General features: G+C 39.6%; 1 protein-coding gene across 1 annotated transcript in view; it reads left to right on the plus strand.

Moving 5' to 3' along the window:
- The first annotated feature begins 10082 nt into the window (after positions 1–10082).
- The window catches only part of prkd1 (protein kinase D1), a 35422-nt gene continuing 22032 nt past the window's right edge, over positions 10083–23472 (plus strand). The window contains exon 1 of the mRNA XM_027000357.2: positions 10083–10186. Within this exon, the coding sequence (XP_026856158.1) occupies positions 10160–10186 (27 nt within the window). The 5' untranslated portion in view covers positions 10083–10159. The remainder of the gene's footprint in view (positions 10187–23472) is intronic.

The raw sequence follows: 23472 nt of genomic DNA on the forward strand, positions 1-23472 counted from the left end.
AGTTCATAAGTACGCACTGTGTCTGCACCCATCTGGCTATGCTGGCTGGTCTGACACCTGCCAACAAAGGCCCATCATACCTTTTCTGGATAGCTAACCAGTCACTGCGCCTGACATACACTGGACAAAGAGACCCTAATTATGAGGTAGACATAAGAGCTAAAACATTAATAATCCTTTCATACAATGATATAAGTAAAAGGTGTTTTGGTAAGACCTCACTCATAGTCTTTTCACTGTGTTAATAAATTGAAATTGAATTAATAATTCACAACAAAATTTTGGTGAGAGGCAGAAGACACAGAGGAGCAATGTTAACTTTTCTATCAGAACAGCAGTGAGACAAACTAGAGATAGACAAAAAGAAAAATAATATAACAGCCTATCGCTCAGTTTAGTTTTATTCAGATTTGCAATGTTAATGTTTATGCATAAAATATTCTCCTATTAACTTTTAATCCTAAAATATTCTCCTAATTAATTAAGATGATGTTTACATATTTACATGTAAATATGATAATAATCTCAAAGAATGTGTGAAAGGTCAGAAAATCAGAAGACAAAAAAAAAAAATGTAAACATTAGGAAAGAAAATCTTTCCACTGCATTTGAAGCATCCACCCAAGTTTGTATGCTTGGCATCCTAGCTCTAGATGAGGTATACAGCTTTCCAAACCACGATCAGAAACGGAGGTGTGCTGGTTGTCATTTAAATCAGGATGAAGCCAGCTTCCTTACAAGGCATAACACAAAACATTCCCTGTGTTTCTGTGGGACTCAAACAGCAGTCTAGAAGGGGAGGCTGGTTTCTTGCCAGAGCTTTGGTGTAACCCAGCTGAGGTACAAGCTCACTTTTCTGCGATTAACACATGAGTGTATCTTCCTACTGCATACAAATATTTCTCCATAAGGGGCAGGATGTGCAGTTTTGTATAAATGAATAAATGCATGGGCATCTGGAATAGTCTGTGAAAGTGTTAGAGTGTGTTCCTACGTGAGAACATGACAGAAATTATATGTAATGTCTCTCTCTTCCCTTCTCATCTACACACACAGACACACACACACAGACACACACACAGACACACACACACACATACACACAAACACAGTGTCACTGCTGCACAAATCTGCTCCCATTGCGATGTGGGCTGTCGTGTGTGAGATGTATGTTACCCACACATCGTCACTGTAGCACCGCTTTATTGGTAAACAAGAAAACTCAGTTTGGTCAATAAATGATCTGTGGGCGTGCTGCTTCCCTTAAGAATGCCTCAGCAAGCCCTTTAGGAGTGCCCTGCTGCGTGGTTTTAAGGGAAAAGAAAAACAACGCACAAATGTTCCTTAATGAGCCGCTTCTTGTGGCGAAGCATTTTTAGACATTTTGCAGCCAAATGTCTTTTGTTATTTACCACAGCTATTTTCATGCGCGCCTGGCGTCGGAGTGGTAAAATAACAGTAATTGCTGGATCGTTTGCAGGTTGTTTAGCTTGTGTACCAAGCCAGATGAGATGAGCTAATGAGCACAGCTTCCAGCGGCAATTAGTGAGGCAGTCGTGTACATCACAGATGATTTGCAATTAACTAGCTACATATTATATACTGTATGTGCCAGGCACGCTGGTGGTTGACTTCGAAGGGGGATGGAGAGGTGTGTGGAGGGGTCAAAGGAAGATGTGGTAAAATGGTGCCAGAATAATGTAACTTCAACCTCATGAGAAACCTTCGGGTTTAGTGAACAGAAAAGTAATCGGCTATGGAGCTGATGGCTGCAAATAACTGTGATGTTCATCTCAATTCCCTGCACACACACACTGGATATCTCTGGAAATGACAGGCAGCATTTTAATTAGCACAGAAAGAGGCAATGTGTTCAGTGCCATTGAGAGAACGTATACAGTTGAATGTTTTGTCATCAAAGGAAGTGAACATTCAGCAACAAAAGGCAGTGGAAACATCATGACATCATATAACTGCCCAGTGGATTATGATGTAATAATCTCAAAAACAAAAAAAAAAAACAGAAAATGTAATGTAATGTAAGTATTTAGTCTCATATAAAGTGACAGCATGTGCACTGTATGATGAAAGGCACTGAGGATGATACCACTGTAGTGGGAGAGGGGGAGATTGCTTTGGAAGCTGTTTCTTGTGTGACATCACACAGCAGCTTCTGTGATATTTGGTAAGGCTGTCAGGTCCTCTGACAGACATGGCAGATGGCTATGTGTGTGTGTGTGTGTGTGTGTGTGTGTGAGAGAGAGAGAGAGAGAGAGAGAGAGAGAGAGAGAGAGAGAGAGAGAGAGAGAGTGGATAATACCATTGTTGTTACACTTAAGGATAGCAGCAGCTTTAACACTGCTTAGCTGCTGAAATTCAGTCGCCAAAGACACAAGAATATGAGGAAACACAGAAAAACCTGCAATATAAATCCATAATGAATTCTCTTTTGGTTAAAACAAACATGCAGAACATGCCTCTCAACATATTTTTTTTTAGTTTACTATGAAATCAAAGGTAGATAAATAGTTCATAGTCCTTATGGAAAATTCATTCTTTACTATGTTTTTACTGTTACTTGCTCAAACTCTTGTTAAGGCAGTAGGGAGCCCTACCCCTTAACTAGCAGTGATCATACATGAAGGACTCTCCACACTGGTTATCACTCTCTGAACAACCAAGCTTACATATAATAACGTATAATAATTTGATCGCAGCACAACAAGCACATGAAGTAAGGAAGGAAGCACATGAAGTTGCACTGAGCCTGTACAGTACATAAAAAGCATCATCTGAAATAATTCCAAATAATGGCATACCAGGAAAGGGGCGCAACAGCACAGTGAAGCCTACCTAGAGTATCATGCCTAGAACTAGGCATGGCATTATCCAGATGTTAACACCAAACAACACTTAGCTTTAGGGGCAAAGACAGCGCTTGCTCTGAAAATGAACCATAAAGAATCAAGAATCACATATATAAATAGCAAATAGCGCAGGTAACTTGATCAGGGACAGCAGGACAATGTGACATCCATTCACATGTATATATGCATATATATGCAAGTCCATAAAAGGGCAAAATGAAGAAGTAACTTAAAAGGACTTTTATGCCATTACTGCAAATGATCCAATCTATTAACGGGATCTCTGTAGGAGTTCTTCTCAACATGTTTTCTGTGGTTTGGATGGACAGTCCAAAAGCAAAAGCCTTGTGTCTTGGCAACAGTATGTGCCTTGTGGGGAGGGTGGGGTTTCCCACAGCTTGTCACAGCCTAAATTGAATGGGTGTCAGCAGAATAGAACACAGAATAGAACACAGTACTTTCTACAGGAGTTAAGAAGTGTTTTCAGTTGATTAATCTGTAAAATATAAGTGGAACATCAGTTCTACTTGTTTCTGTGGTCTAAAATAGTATTAGAATCAGCAGATATTCCGAAATGACGAGTGCTTCTGCTCGACACTACAGAAAAGCCTATGCATGTTCTAATTCCATTTGTCTATGAATGCATTCACTTTGTCTTAGTAAGTTATTTAAAAAACAGATTTAAAAAATAAAAGTTCTAAATTCATAGTGATGCATTATAAGAAACTACATTAAATTACTTTAAATTGCACCACATTCAAGAAATTATTTAGAAAGTGTGTTGACATTTTATCTGATATAAAATAAAATCTCAGTTAAACTCATGGGCTGTTCCTTTTTTATCTGACAGAAAACATGCTGTTGTTTATTTGCTGGCCCAGAGGCTGCTGAGAGCAGATGTAGTCACTTGTGTGTCTTGACAGGCATGTCCACACATTTCCCATTGCCATGACAAGATCTGCCAAAATGGCTACTGGATGATAGGCTTTGTGGCTAAATTCACCCTCTTCTAATTGCACAAGAGTAATTGGCCCATGTAACATGTATAGATAACTTTTGAGGTATCTTGCTCATTTCAGGGTGAAAAATATAACCTTTGTACATTTTCCTGCCTGTACCCCTTAAGTGCTGTTACTGTTAACTAGTAGCTGATGCAATACTGTATATATTACAAAGAAATTGTCAGTCATGGAGATTATCAGAAATGCTCTGGGCTGTATGGTGCCATGATGTCAGGGCTGTAGTTTAAATAACAGAGTTCTAGTGTAGTCTGGACAGATGTATAAATTGTAATTTTTGTAATCTGTTTTTACCTTAATAATTATTAGAAATGTTACTTGTATTTTGCCACTTTGTACCAGTAGGACATGAAAAACGTAGTAAAAGTTATAGTAAAACCTGCCCAGGTAAAATTCCCTCACCTCACTGGTGCATCTAACCATTAAAGTGAAGAGAGATGTTGTATCCTTCATGAGCAACTTGCACGCACATCTGCCAAAGAGCTTGGGATGCCAGTGGCACCCAGAGAGGCCTCCAAGAATGGGTGTTCAATTTGCAGGTTTGAAACTGTAGATTAATACAGTCTCCTGGGAGTCTATTATCAAGTCCGCTCATCCATGCTACAGTGACCGCTATCAAGTCTAATTCTAGCCACACCCCGGCGCCAATTATGCCTGTCCCTGGGGTCGGCCTACTGGGGTCGGCCCCACGATAACGAGAATGGTGACAACTGAGTCATTAGCGGCCTGTAACTCCAGAACCAGTGAGAGGAGCCATTAGGGGATGGTATCAGTCGCCTTTAAGTCCCCACTGAACGCATGCTCTGCCGCTTTGGGCCCTGCCTGCCTTGGCGAGCCAATTAAAGTTGTTATTGGGAGACACAAAATAATTAAAGGTGCTCTTTGTTGTTTTTTATTTGGGGTGCGCCGGGGCCGTCCCTGGCAGTGTTGCAATATGTTTTCTGATGTTTGCTATTCAATTTTCTGGTTAAGTATCAAAAATAAGAGCAGACCAGTATAGTGAAGAAATACTTTCTTATGTGATGGTGGTGCAATCGAGCTGCCTGTTTGTAATCTGCTACGGCCATGTTTCGGCCAGACAGGAGCAAGGGGTGAAGTATAAACATGACTTTTGTTGGTAAATATCCCAGCCAAAATAAGATGTGGCAATATTTGCTTGCTAGGGTTAACACACACAGTAAAATTATTCAACTGAGAATTGAAATCAGCTGCAGAATGTCTGACACAAATAAGTCACCAGGGCAAATATTGGAAATCGTAGGGCAAAAGTGACAATATTTTTCAAGATAGTTTTTATGCTATACTCATATTCTATGTAACATTCACAAATTTTTAGATTACATATAAATTTAAAAGATGTACTGTATTCTACAAATGGTTATGATTTGTTAAGATACAAAAATAGTAAAATAGTAAATAATTAAAGTTCCAGAACATTTTTGAAATTACAGTTCCCTCATTTATCATATTTAGTTTGTTAAACTTGTATAGCGTTATATAATGTATATTCCTAATTAAAAATGGGTCACGCTCATAATGATTTTTGAAGGAAATCAATTAATAAATTGGTAATAAATATTAATAATAATGCATGTTTCCCACATTAATAAAGTTCATATATGCACATTAGATATATATAACTTTTGTGAATGCAGCATCCTTGCTGAGGTTTGGAGGGTTCAATGTCCTTGTGTGTGTTGGGTGTGTTGTTTAGTTATATTAATTCCCAGAACCTTAAACTGAGTGGCAAACATGATCATGTGACTTAATTCACCCTTTGAATCAAATATGTGTATTGTGTAGGTTATACTGCTACCATTACTGGGAATACTATTTTTTCCAGTAATCTGTAAAATGATAATTTAATTTATCTTGTGCTTTTGAACTTTCCATGGTTACCTTTTATATGGGATCTTCAGATGTGTTACTGAACATACAGAGCATCACTTTGACCATGCAGAAACATGGTCAGAGCTCTGTGTATCACAACAGATCAATTTTTCCCCTCCTCCAAAGCAGTGCAGTCAAACATTGGACCAAAGAACAGGCTGAATCTGTTCAGACCCTACCCAAAACACTTTACTTCACACTTCAATCAGGGTACTGGCATTATAGCAGGCAGTATATATGCATCCCATTGTTATTTGAATTTCACCCAGAAAACTATGGCATTATAAACAGGACCTTTTTGTTGAGTATTCAGAGGTGTCATTGCAGAAAGTGTGTTTCACCATGGGGATTTTAATCTTTGCCAAAGCACAGCCATCATATCGTAAAACAAACACAAGCGGACAAAGCTGTTCCAAGGGACTCCTCTATTTTGTATGCCTCAATCAACCAAATATAACTGATATATGTTTTCCAGAAGGCACTTTTACTTTTGCAGATATCTCCACCAACAACAGATTGCAATCAAAAAGGTACTTATTATTGTGCATATAGTTTATTTCTGTCTAGCAATTGTACCTAGTGGGGAGATCAAGAACCAAATGACAAATCCTTTGTATGTTATAATTAAGTTACAAGAGATCTAAAAGTGCTTGATACCTGTTGTGCTTCCTTCAAAAGGTCAGCCTAAAAAGAGGATTTGAACTTCAAGCTTGAACACCTGAACTGCTGTTATATAAGTATGTCTTCCTGCTGGGCTAGCACTTCAATGGCTCTCTCATCTGCACCCTCAGATACTCATTTGGCTTTGATGAAATCTTTGGAGAAGACAATAGGATGTAAGTGAAAGGGCTGGTCAAGCAGACGAGTGAATGGGGAAATGCATTGAGGGGGTACGGTGGCTGGGGAGGCCCATGAAAGATTGATGAGTGGCCCTTGTGAAGCACTGGCTGAGCATCAGTGATGCTCACTTCTCTTTGATGCGCCCACCTTATGACAGCTGGCTGCGTTGCCTCTGTCTCCTAAGACACATCATACATTAGCATCCTATTAGTGGGTTTGTTTTTTTCCATGGTCTACCACTGTAAGATGGGGGTTGGATATGAGAGATGAATTATGTTATAAAAGCAAATAATAGCAAACCATGTACATATCAAGGATATGAGATGCTAATATGGCCTTGGGTAATTAGTCTTGGATGATAATTACTTGTTAATTATCCATATATAATGTGCAAATCACTTTGGTATAGTTAGACCTAATGTTAGAGTTGAACATGATTTATATCTTATTGAGACTCCTAGTTGCACTAAGAAAACCCCAGTACACTTATGTGAAACTAGCTTGCCTAGAACAAGCTTTAGTCAGTACCTAGTACCATAAAATTATACATTAATTTCATACTAGAATAAATTAGAATCTGATTTTTCAGACTAAATCATGGTCAAAAATCATGAGAGGTGAATACTTTTGCAAGAGTATGACATACTTCCACGTTACTCTTTCACCTCTTCTTTCTCAGTGTGGGGAGGTTCCTTGTTCGGTGAGTCCACTATTGTGAGTCCAGAAATTAAATCTTAGCTCTTACAGACATCTTTGCTGTTAATCAGCACAATACTAACACTGCCTAATGAATGGCCACACCTCATCTCATTTCAGTCCGGCCACCTGGGGCTCCCTGATGCCTGCCAGTATTTCATTTTTATGGGAACTGTAGTTTTTAGAGAGGCCACAAGAGGCAGAAATATGCTTCATTTATGCTATATAAATATGCTAATTAACTGATAATGACAGTGAAAAAAATTGTAATCTAATCAGTGTTCGGAGAAAAAACACTTTTTAACACTACATATTCAGTAGGGTGATGTTATATTAATAAGGCACACAGGATTAACTCTTTAATGAAACAAACTAGAAATGCAAACAACACTATATACTGCAGAATGCTATGTAAGTGGCTGTGCAAACAGTTTAAAGAGTTGAAAGACCAGTTGCCTCTGTCGCTATCATAATGAATGTACATATTCACTTTGTCAATCAGATCAGTGTTGAGTTCCAGAAGGAGCTGAGTTAATTGATGCGAGAGAGAGAGAGAGAGAGAGAGAGAGAGAGAGAGAGAGAGAGAGAGAGCTGCTTAACTGAAAATTGTCATTTCTGACAAGTCCCTAATCATTTCTTCGCCGTTTCGACCAGTTACCAAAACTCTCTCCTACTTATTACGTAAATTGCAATTAGAAGTCATGACATGCATCAGGGGGTCCTGACCTGTAATAACTCCTAACACAGAGAAACCGTATTATCCATCAAAGGGGTGCTTTGGCACATGCCAGTGCCTGGCTGCGTTTTCATCTTTTTTCCCTGTGCGTGACATGCGCGGATAATCTTTTGACTTCTCGTCTTCGGTAATTTGGATTGATTTAAAGAAGGTTATTTTTACGGGCTTGTGAGTGGAATAATTTTAGCTGCCTTTGTCAAACCAGAAATTGCATGTCATTAGGAGGACTTTACAGCGACACGCGAAAGTGACGTGCAGTCTTTGCAAAAAGGTTAGTCACTTGCGGCGGGAACAGTGCGCGTGTTGTTTATGCCGTTACAGCTAAATGCTGGATCGCTGCCGATACTTGTACCCGTATTTTACAAACAAAAAGAAGCGAGCGGCGCCGAGTCGATCTGAAAAGTAAGAGAAGTTGGTGAACAAACAAGTTACCGCAAGAAAAAACACACAAAATGCGGCAAACCTGTTTTCTTTTCATGAATGACATACAAAATCACGAACGGCGCCCAATGCTGAAAATAGTCAAACTGAGCAAGCTTTTTCGCTCTAATTACATAAAATTGCGTCGGTGTCCCACCTAGAAAATGTGAGGATAATTATACCTACACTTTGTTAATATATCCATAACATCATTCTATGATGCTCAGTCTTGATGCTTTCAATTCTGTTTCACTATAATCACATAGGGTCTGAGAAGAGGAAGGGGAGTTGAAAATAGAAGGGTAGTGCTTTCTAGGGGGCGCAGTTTATCGACTGGAGTGTGAAAGCCAAGTCTATAGGTTTAAACTATAGGTTAAATGTAACCGTTGTTTCTTACGGAGTTCTAAGAGAGTTATGAAATATCCCAGTTTCACAAAACAAATAATTAAAAACTAGTACATCTAAGTCAGATTCCCATATTAACAAACTATAGGCTACGTCTGAACTGTGGCCTTTTGGTCCTGCACTTTAGTAAAAATAATGCCGTTAGGAGACAATTCGCACTCAAAACGTATAATATGGAATACGTTTAACAATATAAAAATTAAAGTGAAATCGCAGTACGTGAATAAAACTGTCACAGGCTAACTATTCAGTAGCAGTACACGGTACTACTGCTAGAGGAAGCAATGATGACAGGGTTACAGCAGGCGTGGGAGGAGCAGAATCAGCTGGCCTCTCTCCTAGCAACCAGCAAGTCCTCGAGCCCTCCTGTTTACAAAATGCCGGCACACATGCTGACATGGGAGCACAGTTGGCCCACTCAAGCTCGGTCAAACTGAGTTATTTACATCTTAATGCGTAAGTTGCAATTTAAATAAAGGCTACTTACTCTAATGGGCCACTCGGTTCAGACCACCCCAAACTAGCCGAACTTAAAGGACGATGTCCACTTTTAGTTTTGTCTAAAATGCGTGGGCAATATACATGTCCTACGACAATTCGGGCACTGCAAGGGAGATGTTAAAGGATAGACCTACTAGAGTCAACAGGCCTACATTAATTCATATGTTGTGCATAGAAAAAAAAGCTGTAGGCTACACGCATCATTGTTGAAAAAGGCAAACAAACTAAATGTGTACAGCATAAATAAATACATATCTATAGGTTTGAAATGATTATTTATGGAAAACATTCTATTGGTGTATACACGCAGGCTATCTTCTACACACGAATCAGGGTTAGCTACCTCGCTTTATCCGCGGCTCCGTGATACCGGAACAACCAGGAGGCGGTGTCTATCAGACCCCAACATTAAACATATCTGACGTCTATGGCTCCATCATCATCCCTTCTCAATGGCCAAATAACTCTTGGCTTTAGCGTGCCTCTAAATGCATTCCGATTTATTTATTTTTCGTCATCTTCCCTCATGACATCTTCAGGGATTTGATCGATTTGAAGTTTTGCTCCCCGTGTGTAACCAGTGCGCGCACTGACCAAACCTTCTAATTGCTATACAGTCGCGATTGTCTTGACACTTCGGGATTCATATGAGTTTCCCTCCGGTGATTCGTCCGCCGAGCCCCGTCCCGGGGTCACAAGGCATATCCTTCCAGATTCAGATTGGGTTAAGCCGCGAGCCGGTCCTGTTGGACTCCGGCGACTTCAGCCTCGCGCAAGTCCGAGAAATGGCATGTTCCATCGTTGACCAGAAGGTAACAGTTGCCATATTTCTAATGGCTTGATTGCCAGCTCGCTCATTGCGTTGTAATTTTAAAAGTATGTAAAGTCAGCTGGGTTGATGAAATAAATGTAGATGCGAAGTGCGAAGTGAACTTTTTCAAGTGATGATAATCGTCATATCGGCAACTAATCAAAACCGTCATTGATGCTAGAGTGACATGTATGATATATACGTATTTTTCTACTGCCAAGATTGTTAAACAAGAAAGCATAACGTTTTGTTTACATACCAAGTGTACATTTAAAATTTGTGTGGTGTGCGAAAGTTGATCATGCGTAATCAAGAGTTTGCTTAACGTAATCAGCAACGCGCGCAAGGAATTTTTGAATGACAGCAACTGCAGAAATGTAGGCTACAGAGGAAGGTACTTCTGTAATCACTGTTGAGAGAAATAGCACTTTAGTGGAATAGCATTGTTTTTCCATTGACCGAAAGCTCAGGAAAACAAGGCTATGGTTGTTTTTATAGGCAAAAACAGTGATTAATCTAACACTTAAAAAATAAAACAAGCACAATGTTACTGAATGTGAACAAGAAATAGGGTAAATTTTATCTTCCAGAGTCACTGGTGACGACACATTCTGACGTTGTGCTGTTACTATAGTGCTGTGGGACAGGTTGGCCTGCCACTAGTAGCACAAGACACCTGCTGCAGTGAGGTCCTATGACACAACAAGCCAGTGTTCCTCTCATCCATGAGTTGCTAAAATACTGCTTTGTAATTTTAATCACAAGATCTTGTTAGTTAGTAAGATGACCTTACAATTTTGATTTCTTTGAAGGGGAATTTGATTTACAAAAACTAGTTCTGAGTAGAAACAAATCTGTAATAAAAAAGTGTCAAAGTGTAAAATGGTTAACATTGTCACAAAATGATGGACCTTCAGTGCGGTTTAATAATACATTGGATTTGCATGCCAATTAAGCACACATGTTGCCTTGCAGTCTTACAGTCTATATACGCTCACCAGCCATTTAGATAGGAACACCTACCTTGCATCTGCACTCACTAGCCACTTTATTATCTATGTCTATGTTGTAGGTACATTTTACAGGTGTACTATTACAGAGTATAGCCCATCTGTTTTCACTGATTGGCCACCCTGTATTACAGTCTGACCACAAGGCTACTGTTGACTTAACTGGATATTATTTCGGTAGGAGACTGTTCTGAATGCACCAGTGGTGCTGACATAGTAGTGCCATGGGATTTCACTGGTATCAGTGTATAAGGCATGGCCACATACATCTGGCCATATACTGACCTTTGATGAAGAGTTGGTGGATGGCTAACAGAGGCTGTATGCAATAGGATCTAATTGCACTCCAACAAGGTGTTTCCAATAACATTTTTTTTTTTTTAATATGGAGGTTGGTGTAGTTCATAGAGCACATGGTCATGTGTTTTCAGTTGAATAATCCTCTGCTAGAATACTTCATAGTTTCAAAAATAACAAACTATCACAGTGTTATAAAGAGGTCACACAGGTTAAGCTATATTATCTTAATATCTTAATATCCTACTGCATGGTGGCACAAACATTTGGACTAGAGTATGCTGTCTTGATAACACTTACATCCTTAATAGGCAGTTTAAAAGTGTATCTTTCATGCACAAAAAACACACTCAAAGAGGTACTCAAAGTACTGATATGTTGGAAATTTCTATTAGGAAGTTCTTGAGACTTTTCAGCTATCAACTGATGTAAACAGTCAATTTTGAAGAGAATTGTTTTCACATATACTGGATGGAAGATGTGCATTATTGCACTTTATGTCTGCTGCCATGTATGAGTCCTAGAAAGCAAGCCTTTTTTTGTGTTCCACCCTTTGCCTTATTTGTAAGATTAAATAGTTCCTGTAATTGTGCTGTGGTCCTATAGCTCACCTGGTAGAGCAATTACAGTAAGGTCTTAGCATCACCAAGGTCATGGGCTTGATTACCAGGGAGCATGCATGCTGTAATACTGATAAAACATGTATGTCTGCCAAATGTAAGTAGGCTTTTTAGAAATAAAGTGAAAAGTGCATTTATTGTGCTCTACACTAAATAATCCTCAGGTATAATAAATACCTAAGTTCTGAAAAGTGTAATGGACAACTGGTCTGCTCCTAAAGAACCAGCTGTAAACTCAGAACACTATACTCTGTATTGCCTTCACATGTGCCTAAACTATAGCATTATATAAATAACTACATTTAGACAAATGTCTTTTTGTAATATTTTTGCTTTGAACCCGATATGCTATTAAATTTGGTACTAAATTGTTGTATATTAAATTGCTTTCAATTTCTTTCGAACAGGAAATCAATGCTTTAAACCTCCCGGTTGGGAATGTAGTCACTTCCACAATACCCTCCTCCAATGTGCCTATTTGTTATTGCTTTGTTTAACTTCCTTGCTAACAGTTTCACTCTGTTTACGGTCTGCTTTTAGAAGTATAGGTGCTAGATTGTGGCACAGTTTTTTGATAAGCATAATCATCTAAGGCTGAACAATGAACACCTTTTTTTAAAGGCCTCGGGTTGTCAGCTTGTGTTTGGAAAAGTAGAAGGATGTGTTTAATATATTGTAAGGGAAGGGGAGGGAGTAGGAGCATCAGACATAACCATAACTCGTTTAACACCTTGTAGACACTTTCTCAGATATGTAGGGTCTCAGGAGTGTAAAAGCACAGAGCTCTTATCACTTCAAATAGTCAGATGTTGGCATGTGTGCATGACAATGATGGTGACAGTGCTGTGTAGGCAGACTCTGAAAGTGGTGTTTCATTGCCACTGTTTCTTTGTCATACTCCTGTGCATTTGCTCACATCATTGTGCTTATATGTTTCATGCACAAAGTTAGAAAGACTCTATATGGATGTTTCCTTTCAAATGGAAAAAATGGTAGCTTTTGTGCTTTCACTCTGGACCACAGCCAGGTAGACCTGATTAAGACCCTGTTACTACACTAGCTTGCTCTGTCCACATATTGGGTTACACCTGTCTTCAGCTCTGCTACAGTGATTAATGCATATTGCAGCATAGAACTGCAAAACCGCTAGATGATAACAGTGCATGAAAACAGATGCATATGAAGCTAGTGATTACACTGTTCAGCCCATCTACCAGTGCTGTGATCTGGAACACTAGTAGATCTATGCAGTTTCACTGAGCTGTAGCACTGAAGCCAGAGATAAAAGAAAATGACCTTGACAGCTCTCAGGCTTTTTAGTACAGCCACAGAACTGTGCATCAGCTAGCTCCAACCCTGATATGCTACTTGAGCATGGCACAATATAAGGCCTGAGTAGGCGGCTAGACGAAGTACGTCAGGCACTTTCAGCTGTCTCTCTCTGTCTCAAGCTACAGTGCACTCAGGTATCTTAGGAACCTCTCTTAGACCCTAACACACCATGAAGGGTTAGCACATGCACATGGTATGTGCAGGTCAAATGGCTGGACCTGGGTGCTGAGGCAATCTGCTACTCTTTGAGTGCTGCATGCAAGTTGCACATGTTTTAAGATGGTGCAGTTTCTCTGTGACCAAAAATGAAACATAAGATGTAGCGTGGTCCAGTTAGATTGATGAGTGCAGCTTGACAGTAGGATTATGGCCCACGAAATGATAGCCCAGATATAATACACTGAAATTGAGCAGATTGTGGTGATAAAGTGGCTGATTTCATGGAGCAGATGTAGTGCATGGCTTATCTTCCTCTCTAAAGTTGGCTATGGGTACATTGCGTTTTTAGCACTATATTCACAATAACTAACGCTTTCCTTTAAGATTTGGACCTGTTAATTAAATAAAATAAAATGTATGCCTACATAAAGCTTCTGTTGTGGATGGGGTGGGGTTTAAGGATTAAAGAGAAGTTAGTCAAAGGACTGCAGCCCCTGATGAGATTTGCATGGATGAACAATTTATATTTTCACTTATAAACCTGTACACTGTGAGTCCCTTGTAAAACTGCAATAGAGATTTTCCTGTCAAAAACATTTTTTCAAATTAATAACAATAGACATACAGGACCACATATGCACTTCATAATCCTGTCAACAAGAGATTAGTATCTTCTGGCACAGTTAAACTAGAATAATCCCTCTCCTTTGAGGGAGATGAGACAATGAAAGCATTATTGTAGCAAAAAATGACAGAAAGTACTGCAAACATTTTTACATAAACAAATAGGTTCCACTCTGTTCTGTTTCTGAGGAAGATTGTTGAATTTGAGGAATCCATGATTGATTTTTAAGTCCAGTGATCAGACAGGTGATGTTATTATATATTTCCAGTCTGAGAGGATATCATTTCATTCTCTTATATTTGTTTTTGTTATATTTTTGTTAAAATATGTCTCCTAAAACATCAACAACAGCTATGTTGGTTTAAAAAAATGCAAAGAAGTGTATGACTACTCTAGCATTCTCCTGGGAGCTGATCTGATCATATGTGCTCCAGAATCTGATCATATTGCTCCAGAAATGAAAGCTCCCTCAACATTCTTCCTTCTCACGTTGACAAAAGTCCTTAGTGCCAACAAGGGGCTGCCTAATAGCCTGTGACTCCATTAGTACTTGGGATTATCAGGTTTAATTAAAGTGACGGCGCCTTTGTTTCAAGTTTGCACCTTTTTACATTACCACTCGTGCAAGTGTTCTTATTAATCAGTGAGGCTGCTGTGCTCCCCGTGCCGAGCGCTAACCACTCCATACTGCTCAGTCCATACGTGCGGCTGCTTCATGAGCAAAGTGCTCGATGTTCTCTGTAGTTCAGCTGCACTCCTCCCACAGGTCTTTTCATGCTACTCTAATGCGTCTGACATGCGTTGAAATTATGTCATCTTTGTTCGAAGACCAAGCTTTAATGACAAAGGTTTTGCACTGACCAGAGCTTTTTCTTTCATTCACATAAAAAGAATGATATTCTACCATTAACCATTGTGCATGGCTTAAATGGGCTACATTTCGTATAACATATTGCCCTCATCTTTGAAAGATGTAGATATTAGAGCAAATTATATATTCACATCGGCAGTGATATTAGATGTGAATTAGTGATATTAGCTTATATGGTCATCCTTCCAACATTGGTTTTTCTGTGTGAGTTGGAGAGTGGTCCCTCTAGTTGCTTGGCAACTGATTATGATTGCCTGTGAAGTACTCATCTGAGTGCCATTATGGTGACGAGAGCCATGTGTGGTGGGGTCACACACTCAGAGATATAGACACACACACACACACACACACACACATACACACACACACACACACACATTTATATATACACACACATATATTATGCAGACACACACACGTTTACACATGCACATGCACACACACACACACACACACACACACACACACACACACACACACACACACACACACATTTATATACACACACACATATTTGTATATGCAGACACACACATATTTTTACACACACAAACACACACACACACACACACACACATTTATATATGCCACAGCCATTGTGGAGCAGCTGTTTTGGAGAGGATTCAAAAATCTGCCTTCATTAGCATGAGAGATATGATAGCGTGTGTGCATGTGTGTGTGCGCACACATCAGTTGCATGTGTATTTGTGCATGATTCATTTAACATGAAGGACCACAGCCCCATCATCCAGATCAAAAATTCTGAAAGGTACATGTTGGTACTACAAAATGTTTTCTGTGGGAAAAATGACTCAGAAGATGGCCAAACCTGGACTATGTATAATTTTTACAGCATGTATGATGTAGTTAACCAGAACATTCAAGAAAACTGTTACTCATCAAGAGAGCGGCTGAGTCTGTTCATCCACTCAGCAGCACAGAGAAAATGAACCTTCCTCTTGCATGTGAAAAGGAACATAGGTAGCCAACATGAAGGAATCTTTGAATTACTTTCAGTAATAAACATTGCATGTTACTGGGGCTGAAATGGCTAAAAATATGTGACAGTTCCTCTCAGTGGTTTGTAGAGGTGTTACCTCATTTCCACAGCTGTTTAGGCAGGGCCTGCACAACACAACTATGTCTCCATGAGAAATGTGGCCAGGCCTTGCAGGCCCAGGCGCACAGCTACGGTGTTTCCTAACTGAGCTTTGGTCTCACAAAAGTTTTCGCTCATCACACGGAGCTCAGCAAACAACGTAGCCTTTCTCGTCTGAAACATGTCACAGAAGTAATTGGATTTCCTGAAGTAACAATGGACATGCGTCAGTAGGACATGCAGGCACAGTGAAGAATCTTTGCCTGTGTTTAAGGGTGGTTGTGGGTTTGGTGGTCATCTCCTCCTTTGCCCAGTGCTTCTTGCTCAACCGTGCCGAAACACTTGAGAGTTGTGTGACTTCTCCTGTGCCTTGGCACCCATACATTCAAGTCAAAATGGGGTATTCATTTTGTCTAGCGATTGTTACACCACATACTGTGCAGCGGAGTCCAATAAAGCTTATCATCAGCAAAATATCAGAATTACAGTCAATTTGGAGGCATACCACCTGCTGGGCCTGTCATGTAATTTTAATGATCTGCCATAGCACCTCAAAGCCCAGTAGAACCTGTGCTGTGATCCGGTACATGTGCACTGTGCCAGAGGTTAGTTAGTGGGCATGCTGGCGCTGAGGAGAACTGCAAAACACTCACTAATAAAGTGTGAACATACAGCTATTAAGGTGACAATGAGAATCTTAGCAGGCTTAAAAGAGTGCTTTAATTAGATACAGTGTGTATCTTTTCATCCAGGTTGTCCCCCTCTGTATTAATGACATGGTAATGTATGCGAGCAACATCCTTATGTGGAGTTCAGGATTGGCACTTTGGATAGTGAATGACCCAATAGAAATGGTCATGCTCCATTTGTTTGCATACCGTGGATGTGTTGATATTTGGGGGTAAGGTTTATTTATTCAGTATGTATACTTGTCCTGTAAATCTGAGTAAATATGAGAAATGCTTTTAGCAAGACCTAACTAGATTAGCCATGCCTTGCCTGAAATCACAATCAGCATGTGACATATGATCAACTTGTGATCAGCAATTACACTGGTTTTTATTTAGAATAATGAACTTGTGGTGTCTGAACATCAAATGGCTTGGGCATTTGCCGAGCTCCAAGAGGTATCTGTTTGCCTTTTCTGTTAGGCCTTGAATGTGGCCCCATGCCGGCCATTGGCAAAACGTTCAGACTTTTCTGGCCTCATGGGCACAGAGGGGGGCAGAAAAACAAAAGCACAATGCTCCAACAGTATTGACCAGTGGTTGTTGCAGCACAGCTAGCACCTGCTAGCCTGCAGACTACACATTGGTAGAGGCCACTCTGATTGGCTGATTGCGTGTGTTCTGTAAGGGGACCCATCAGGTACGTGAGACTTGCTGAGAGATCTGTCTCAAAATGCCTAAAAGAGCCTATCAGCTTTAAAGGGAGACAAATTAATACAGTTGTACTTATCTGACATAGTAAACATGTAACAGGACATTTTCATCTGAAGTTTGTTGCAGCGGTCTTTCAACTGGAGAGCCAAAGTATTATCAGTGTTGGTAAACACTGGTAAACACAGACTCTCATGAGGCAGAAAAATCAGTACAAATGAATACATCCAGTCAAAATCAACTGTCTGGAAAATTGTTAAGTAAACAGGCACTGGTGAATTTATAAATAGTAAAAGCACATGACAGCCCACAGTGATGTATGACATAAGAATACTTTCAATCATAAATCAAAAACTGTTGAACAGTTAAAGAATAAAGACATCTGGCAAGCCTCAAGAACAGAAAACCCAGGAAGCAGTTTGGTAAAAAATACAAAGAAAGTCTGTATAGTTCTGGGATCAAATCTTATGGGCAAGGATTAACAGTGAGGGGATGAGGAAACTATGCAACTGCAAAGAAAAATGCAACTGCTTCTGCTGTAAAACATGTGTGCATGTGTGCAGCATGATATCATGTCCTTGTATGGCTGCAGGGAAAATAAGCAGTGAACTGGCCCAAAACTAAAGCATGACCTTCAGCAAAACAAACAGCTGACACATACCTCTAAACCTATGAAGGGCCTATGAATGTTCTGAACTGACCAAGTATATAACTTGATCTGAACTCCACTGAGCATGCATTTATCTTACTGATGACATGATTGAAAGCAAAAAGTCTCCAAAACAATTACACAATGCAAATTGCCCCAGGCCTGGTAGAGCTCCACCAGGGAAAACATCCAAAATCTGGTAATGGCTAAGGGGTGTATACTTCTGTCAGTCAGTTATTGTAAAGAACTTGCAACCAAGTACTAAATAAGTTTCAGAAACACTAGTAGTCAAAGTATGCAGATGGTGCAGTAAATCTGAAGATGAAATCTCACCTGGGTGAGATTAGAAAAGAAATTTAAAAAATGTATTTATGGCCTAAGTGTTTAATGTCTGCTATGACACTTGGGGCTTTTGCTACAGTACAACAGTACACCAAATAAAATCCCCTGTGTTGGTAAATGCTAAGTTAATACATTTAACATTGTATTAAAGGTTGTGAAGGGTTTTAATGATTATATTGGGGCATGGATAGCATTCCTTACTTTTCAATCTGATTTAACATCACATTTTCATATGGTTTAATATGAGCAGTGCCCTGATTCTATAAACAGCACCCATGGTGTCCTGTGAAACATCGGACTTCATTCTTACTTCAGATTTGTCATTAAATCACACACCATGTGTTTGTTTCCTGCGGCACTGTGATTTAAATTCCCCATACCGCTACTTTACCTAATTAAACTTCCAGTACTCAGTGCTCAGATTTCACACCTCTGTCATGCCAGAGTCGTGTGCATCAGTTCTGCGTGAAGGTGCACCATGTTTCCTTCAGGCATAACACTGAAGTGTTTCAGCACCTGAAGAAAACAGGCGTGTGCTGGCAAACGCTCAGTGCATCTTGCAGTGGTGCATTTAATGAAGACCAGAGACCAAGTGCCATGGCCAAATGACAGTAGAGGCTGTCGAGTTCTCCTGTCTGTCTCTGTACTTTTTTGTTATAACTTTTCCATTTTTATCTGCAAAATGAGACCCCAGGACAAACGTTACATTACAGTCAGACATGGAATGTGTAATACTGGTTAAAGTAGAAGAGAATTTATCCATATGGGTCAACAGCAACAGGTTTATAGGTTTAGAGATTACTCAGAACTATAACCTTCTTCACTTCCCCAGTTAATGTAGAGTCCACCATTTATATGACATTGACATCATCTGGCTGGTAATCTGATTGAGAGGAAATGAAAACAAGCTTCAACTAGGTTGAGTGTGTGGCCTACCTTCACATATCATGTCCTCCTATGTGCTGTGTAAGATTTAGAACACAATAAGGTGTCCAACCACACACTTCCTGCCCTGTTCTGTTCAGGCTTCACACCTATAGGGAAAAGATTAAACATTTACAGTTGTGCAAACTGGTTTTGTCATTGTGCTATTATAGTCTACCAGGTTCTCTCTGATCCATAGCTGCTCAGCCTTTCCTATAAGAGATGGAGGGCAATTATCCATAGATTGCCTGAAGATGCAGCCTTGGCTATTCATAGGTTTCCACCATTACATGTCAGCCAAGACACATATTTTACATATCTATGAAAAGGACAGTATCTACCTCTGAAATGGACCCATTTCCAGCTTTCAGTTTGGCAAAAGAAAGCATTATGTAGATACTGTGGATATGAGGTGATGCCAAGTAGGTGGACTTGGAGAATTGATGAGCTTGCATGTGTGTTGCACACTGGTTGTGAACAGTGTGAGATGATGGGAGCTGGGATGGAGGGACTAGGGTTTATTGCAGCTGAGTGGGGCGCGCAGCACACAGTGCAGTGTGGGCGATAGAGGGCCGCAGATAAAGCGGAGAGTATGATTCATTCCTCCCTTCTCAGGAGCTTTCATAGAGCTCTTTTTCTGTGTCTCACTCTCTCACTCCATACCCCTCTCTTGCTGTCCCTCTCTTTCTCTTTTCCTCTTTCTGTCCCTTTCAAAATTTCTGTTTTTCTCTTTGTCTCTCTTTCTGTTTCTCTCTCTCAAATTCAAGTTCAAATTCAAATAGCTTTATTGAAATGAATTGCAATCAACAAGTGTTGCTAAAGTGATTCACAGAATTATTATATTATATTAAAAGTGATAAAACTGCAGAGAAAGAAAAAGGGAAAAGTAATAAAAATATTTAATAAAGCTTCTTATATACACCTTCTTTCTCTCTCTCTTTTTTTCTCTCTCACTTTCTGGCCACCACCTTCACCTCTGCTGATGCACCTGTCTTTTTCAGCCTTATGCACAAGTACCTATTCCACCATGACAACCGGCTTCAACAACCAGTTGTTTAAAGGGAAGACAACGTCCAGATTGATGTTCCTCTCATCGGGCTAGAGAGGGAGAGAGGGTGGAAAATTACAGCCCTGAAAGAGCAGCATAGAAAGGGACCCCGTGAAAGCACCCTAAGAGGAGGAAACATGGAGTTATTGTTAGAAGATTCCTGAGCTCGGAGCCAGGAATCTCCCAAGGGTTTAATGACAAGGATCGGTGTGCCCCTCCGTCATGCCACAGATATATATGTGCTTCCATTTGTTTCAAATAAATGAATAGTGCTCAATCAGAAAATAGCCTTGGGTTCCTGCTGCCATGACAACCCATACTGTTACAGTGAGTCTGCTGTCATGGTGACCTTAGAAACCACACTTGCCTCTGTGTATCTTTATTGTGTAGTAGTCATTAGGGCTGTGTGTTCTGGCTTATTTGTATGTGTGTATGTGTGTCTGTGCATGCATGTTAGATGGAGCTATGATATTATCTAGGAAAAAGAATGTACATATACATACTTGCTCTTACCCATCAGCTTACCCATCAGGATTTAAATAATACAAAACATGTTAATTGTGGAAAGCCCCCATGATATATCAGCAGCAGAACTGATAAGGGGCATCTGGAGGTACTTTATGCCTTGACACAGTGTGGTGCATGCTTGATTTGAGGTTACTGGAGCCTGATGGGATGGCAACACTGCACTTACCCCTTTAGTGTGCAGTACACTAAAGCAGCATATGGGTACTGCTTTGTGTGTAGGTATGTGGAGGTGAATTATTCAAATTCTTCTAAGGAACGGAAATGGTCACTTCTTATTATTGCTAGCAATGTTTAAAGCGTCTTTGGGTTCTTGAAAAGTTCTATATAAATCTCATATATTATTATTATTAATAATCTGTATTTATAAGGGGTAACAAAATCAAATTAGATACGCTTAAATGATTAACTATAACCTTTTATTGCAAATTGTACACATAGCTGATGATATGCTTACGTTGGCTGGGACATATCAAATGTTTTGGTCGTGTCTACCTAGTAGTTGCAGTAACACCATGGTGTCACGGACTGCTCCGTCCCCATAAGTCACGTGGTACGGTTGGCCGCGTGCGGGGAATCCGCAGGTGTATCGTTTGTCTGCTTAGTAACCACACCCCCCTGGAATTGCCCACGTGTGCACAGGCTTTGTCAAGTGTTGCCGTGTCTATTTAAACCCATGTCCGTGAGAATTTCCTTTGTTGGTCATTGTCGCTACGTAAGTCGTTTAACGTCAACATCCGTCAGTGCAACTATTTGCGATAACCGTAACGTCTGTGTTTGTGTGATCACCTTTGTTAGTATGTGCTTTGTTAAATGTAAAACCGTGTAATCATGTTCACTGTCAACGTTTGTGAGTGCCTGTCGTGTAGTGTGTGTTTCATGTTAATAAATGTTGCACATGAACGAGGACGTCTGTGCATCCTGCCCCGGCACTCGGGCCAGCAGAATTACACATGGATTCTGTTGGCCCTGCCATCAAGAAATAGTTTCAACACTGTTTGAATATTTTAGTTGTTGATGACTGTACGCTGAAAATTTGTAAACTCAGACATTGCTAGCAGTGAATACATATTAAGTACGTATTAAAGTTTAAATTAAAAAAGTAAATCGAATATTGCAGACTGCTCTGCATGCTATTCATTGGAGGCTTGGCAAATAAAGTGACAAATATATGCTAATGATTGATCTTCACTTCCTTTCATTTTAAATTTGGATTCTGTGAAATTGTTCACTTTAAAGCTGTGTGTCCTCAGATAAGAGGATTCTTTTTAAGAATTCTGTCTGCAGCTCTAATTTTGTTAGTAAAAAGTGGCTGTGTATTAATTTTGAGAACCACACAAATATAAACCCCAAGGAGAACTTAATCATAGTTCAAGGATGAAAGACAGGCATAGGAACATTGTTTACATTATGAAATTAATCCTTATTCTGAATTGCAGATTTTGATATGACATGTGATCATTGTACAACTCCCATATCTGAACAGATCTCAGTAGAAAATGACTTTGAACAAACCATTGCAATAAAGTTATGCATTCTCTGCAGCACTAACAATAATGTCAAGTCTTCTTTTAGTTATTATTTATTTTATTTTAACTGGGGATTCCAAGTATTCAGTGCTGCATGGTGCATAAATGACTGTTTATTTTAAAAAATTATTTTGCAAATATAAGTTTCCTCAGTTTGCAGTCTCTAAATAGGGCCAATAATAGCCCCTGTATGAGTGGCCCTGCTGAATGGTGCTGGTATGAATCCACGCTCCGCGTGTAACTCAGCTCAGGGGCGATCAATAGAGAATGAGACTAGCAGGCGATTTCCCCAGCGGCCTACATGGGTCGGTCAATATGTTGCTCTCTTCTTTGACATTGAATTGATTGTGAGAATGTTATTTGTGAAACTGTTTAGGAAGTGTGGAGGGAAAAAACAAAAAAACAAAAACAAGACAAAAAATCTCAAATACATATAAATAAAAAAGGCTTGGAGCTGTACGTGTGTGGATGGGTTTGCTGAAGCATTGAACAGATCTGGAAGTCCCTTCAGGAATGCATGTTTGGATATTGAATTCCTGCTGTTTCTTTGTATATTCTGACAGAATGGAGTGATCATTACAAGCATCAGCTTTTTTTTTTTGCAATATTTGTCTAATGTGTCTAATGGCACAAATGGGCACAACATTGGAGTGTTGGAAATATAAGTAAGGCTTCTGTCATTCATCTTAAGCTTTAATCAAGTTCTAATCCCAACTTTTACTAAAAGTTAGTTATACAATGTAGATGGAATACTCTCTACAACAGTAAATATGGTACTTTCAAACTGAGAGAACAGTGTAAAAAGCTATTACCACACTATCTACTGACAGAGAAGCTAAACATTGTTTATGATATTCTTAATGTTTCTTTTGTTTTGT

The sequence above is a fragment of the Electrophorus electricus genome, chromosome 13 (assembly GCF_013358815.1).
Source record: "Electrophorus electricus isolate fEleEle1 chromosome 13, fEleEle1.pri, whole genome shotgun sequence".
Lineage (NCBI taxonomy): Eukaryota > Metazoa > Chordata > Actinopteri > Gymnotiformes > Gymnotidae > Electrophorus > Electrophorus electricus.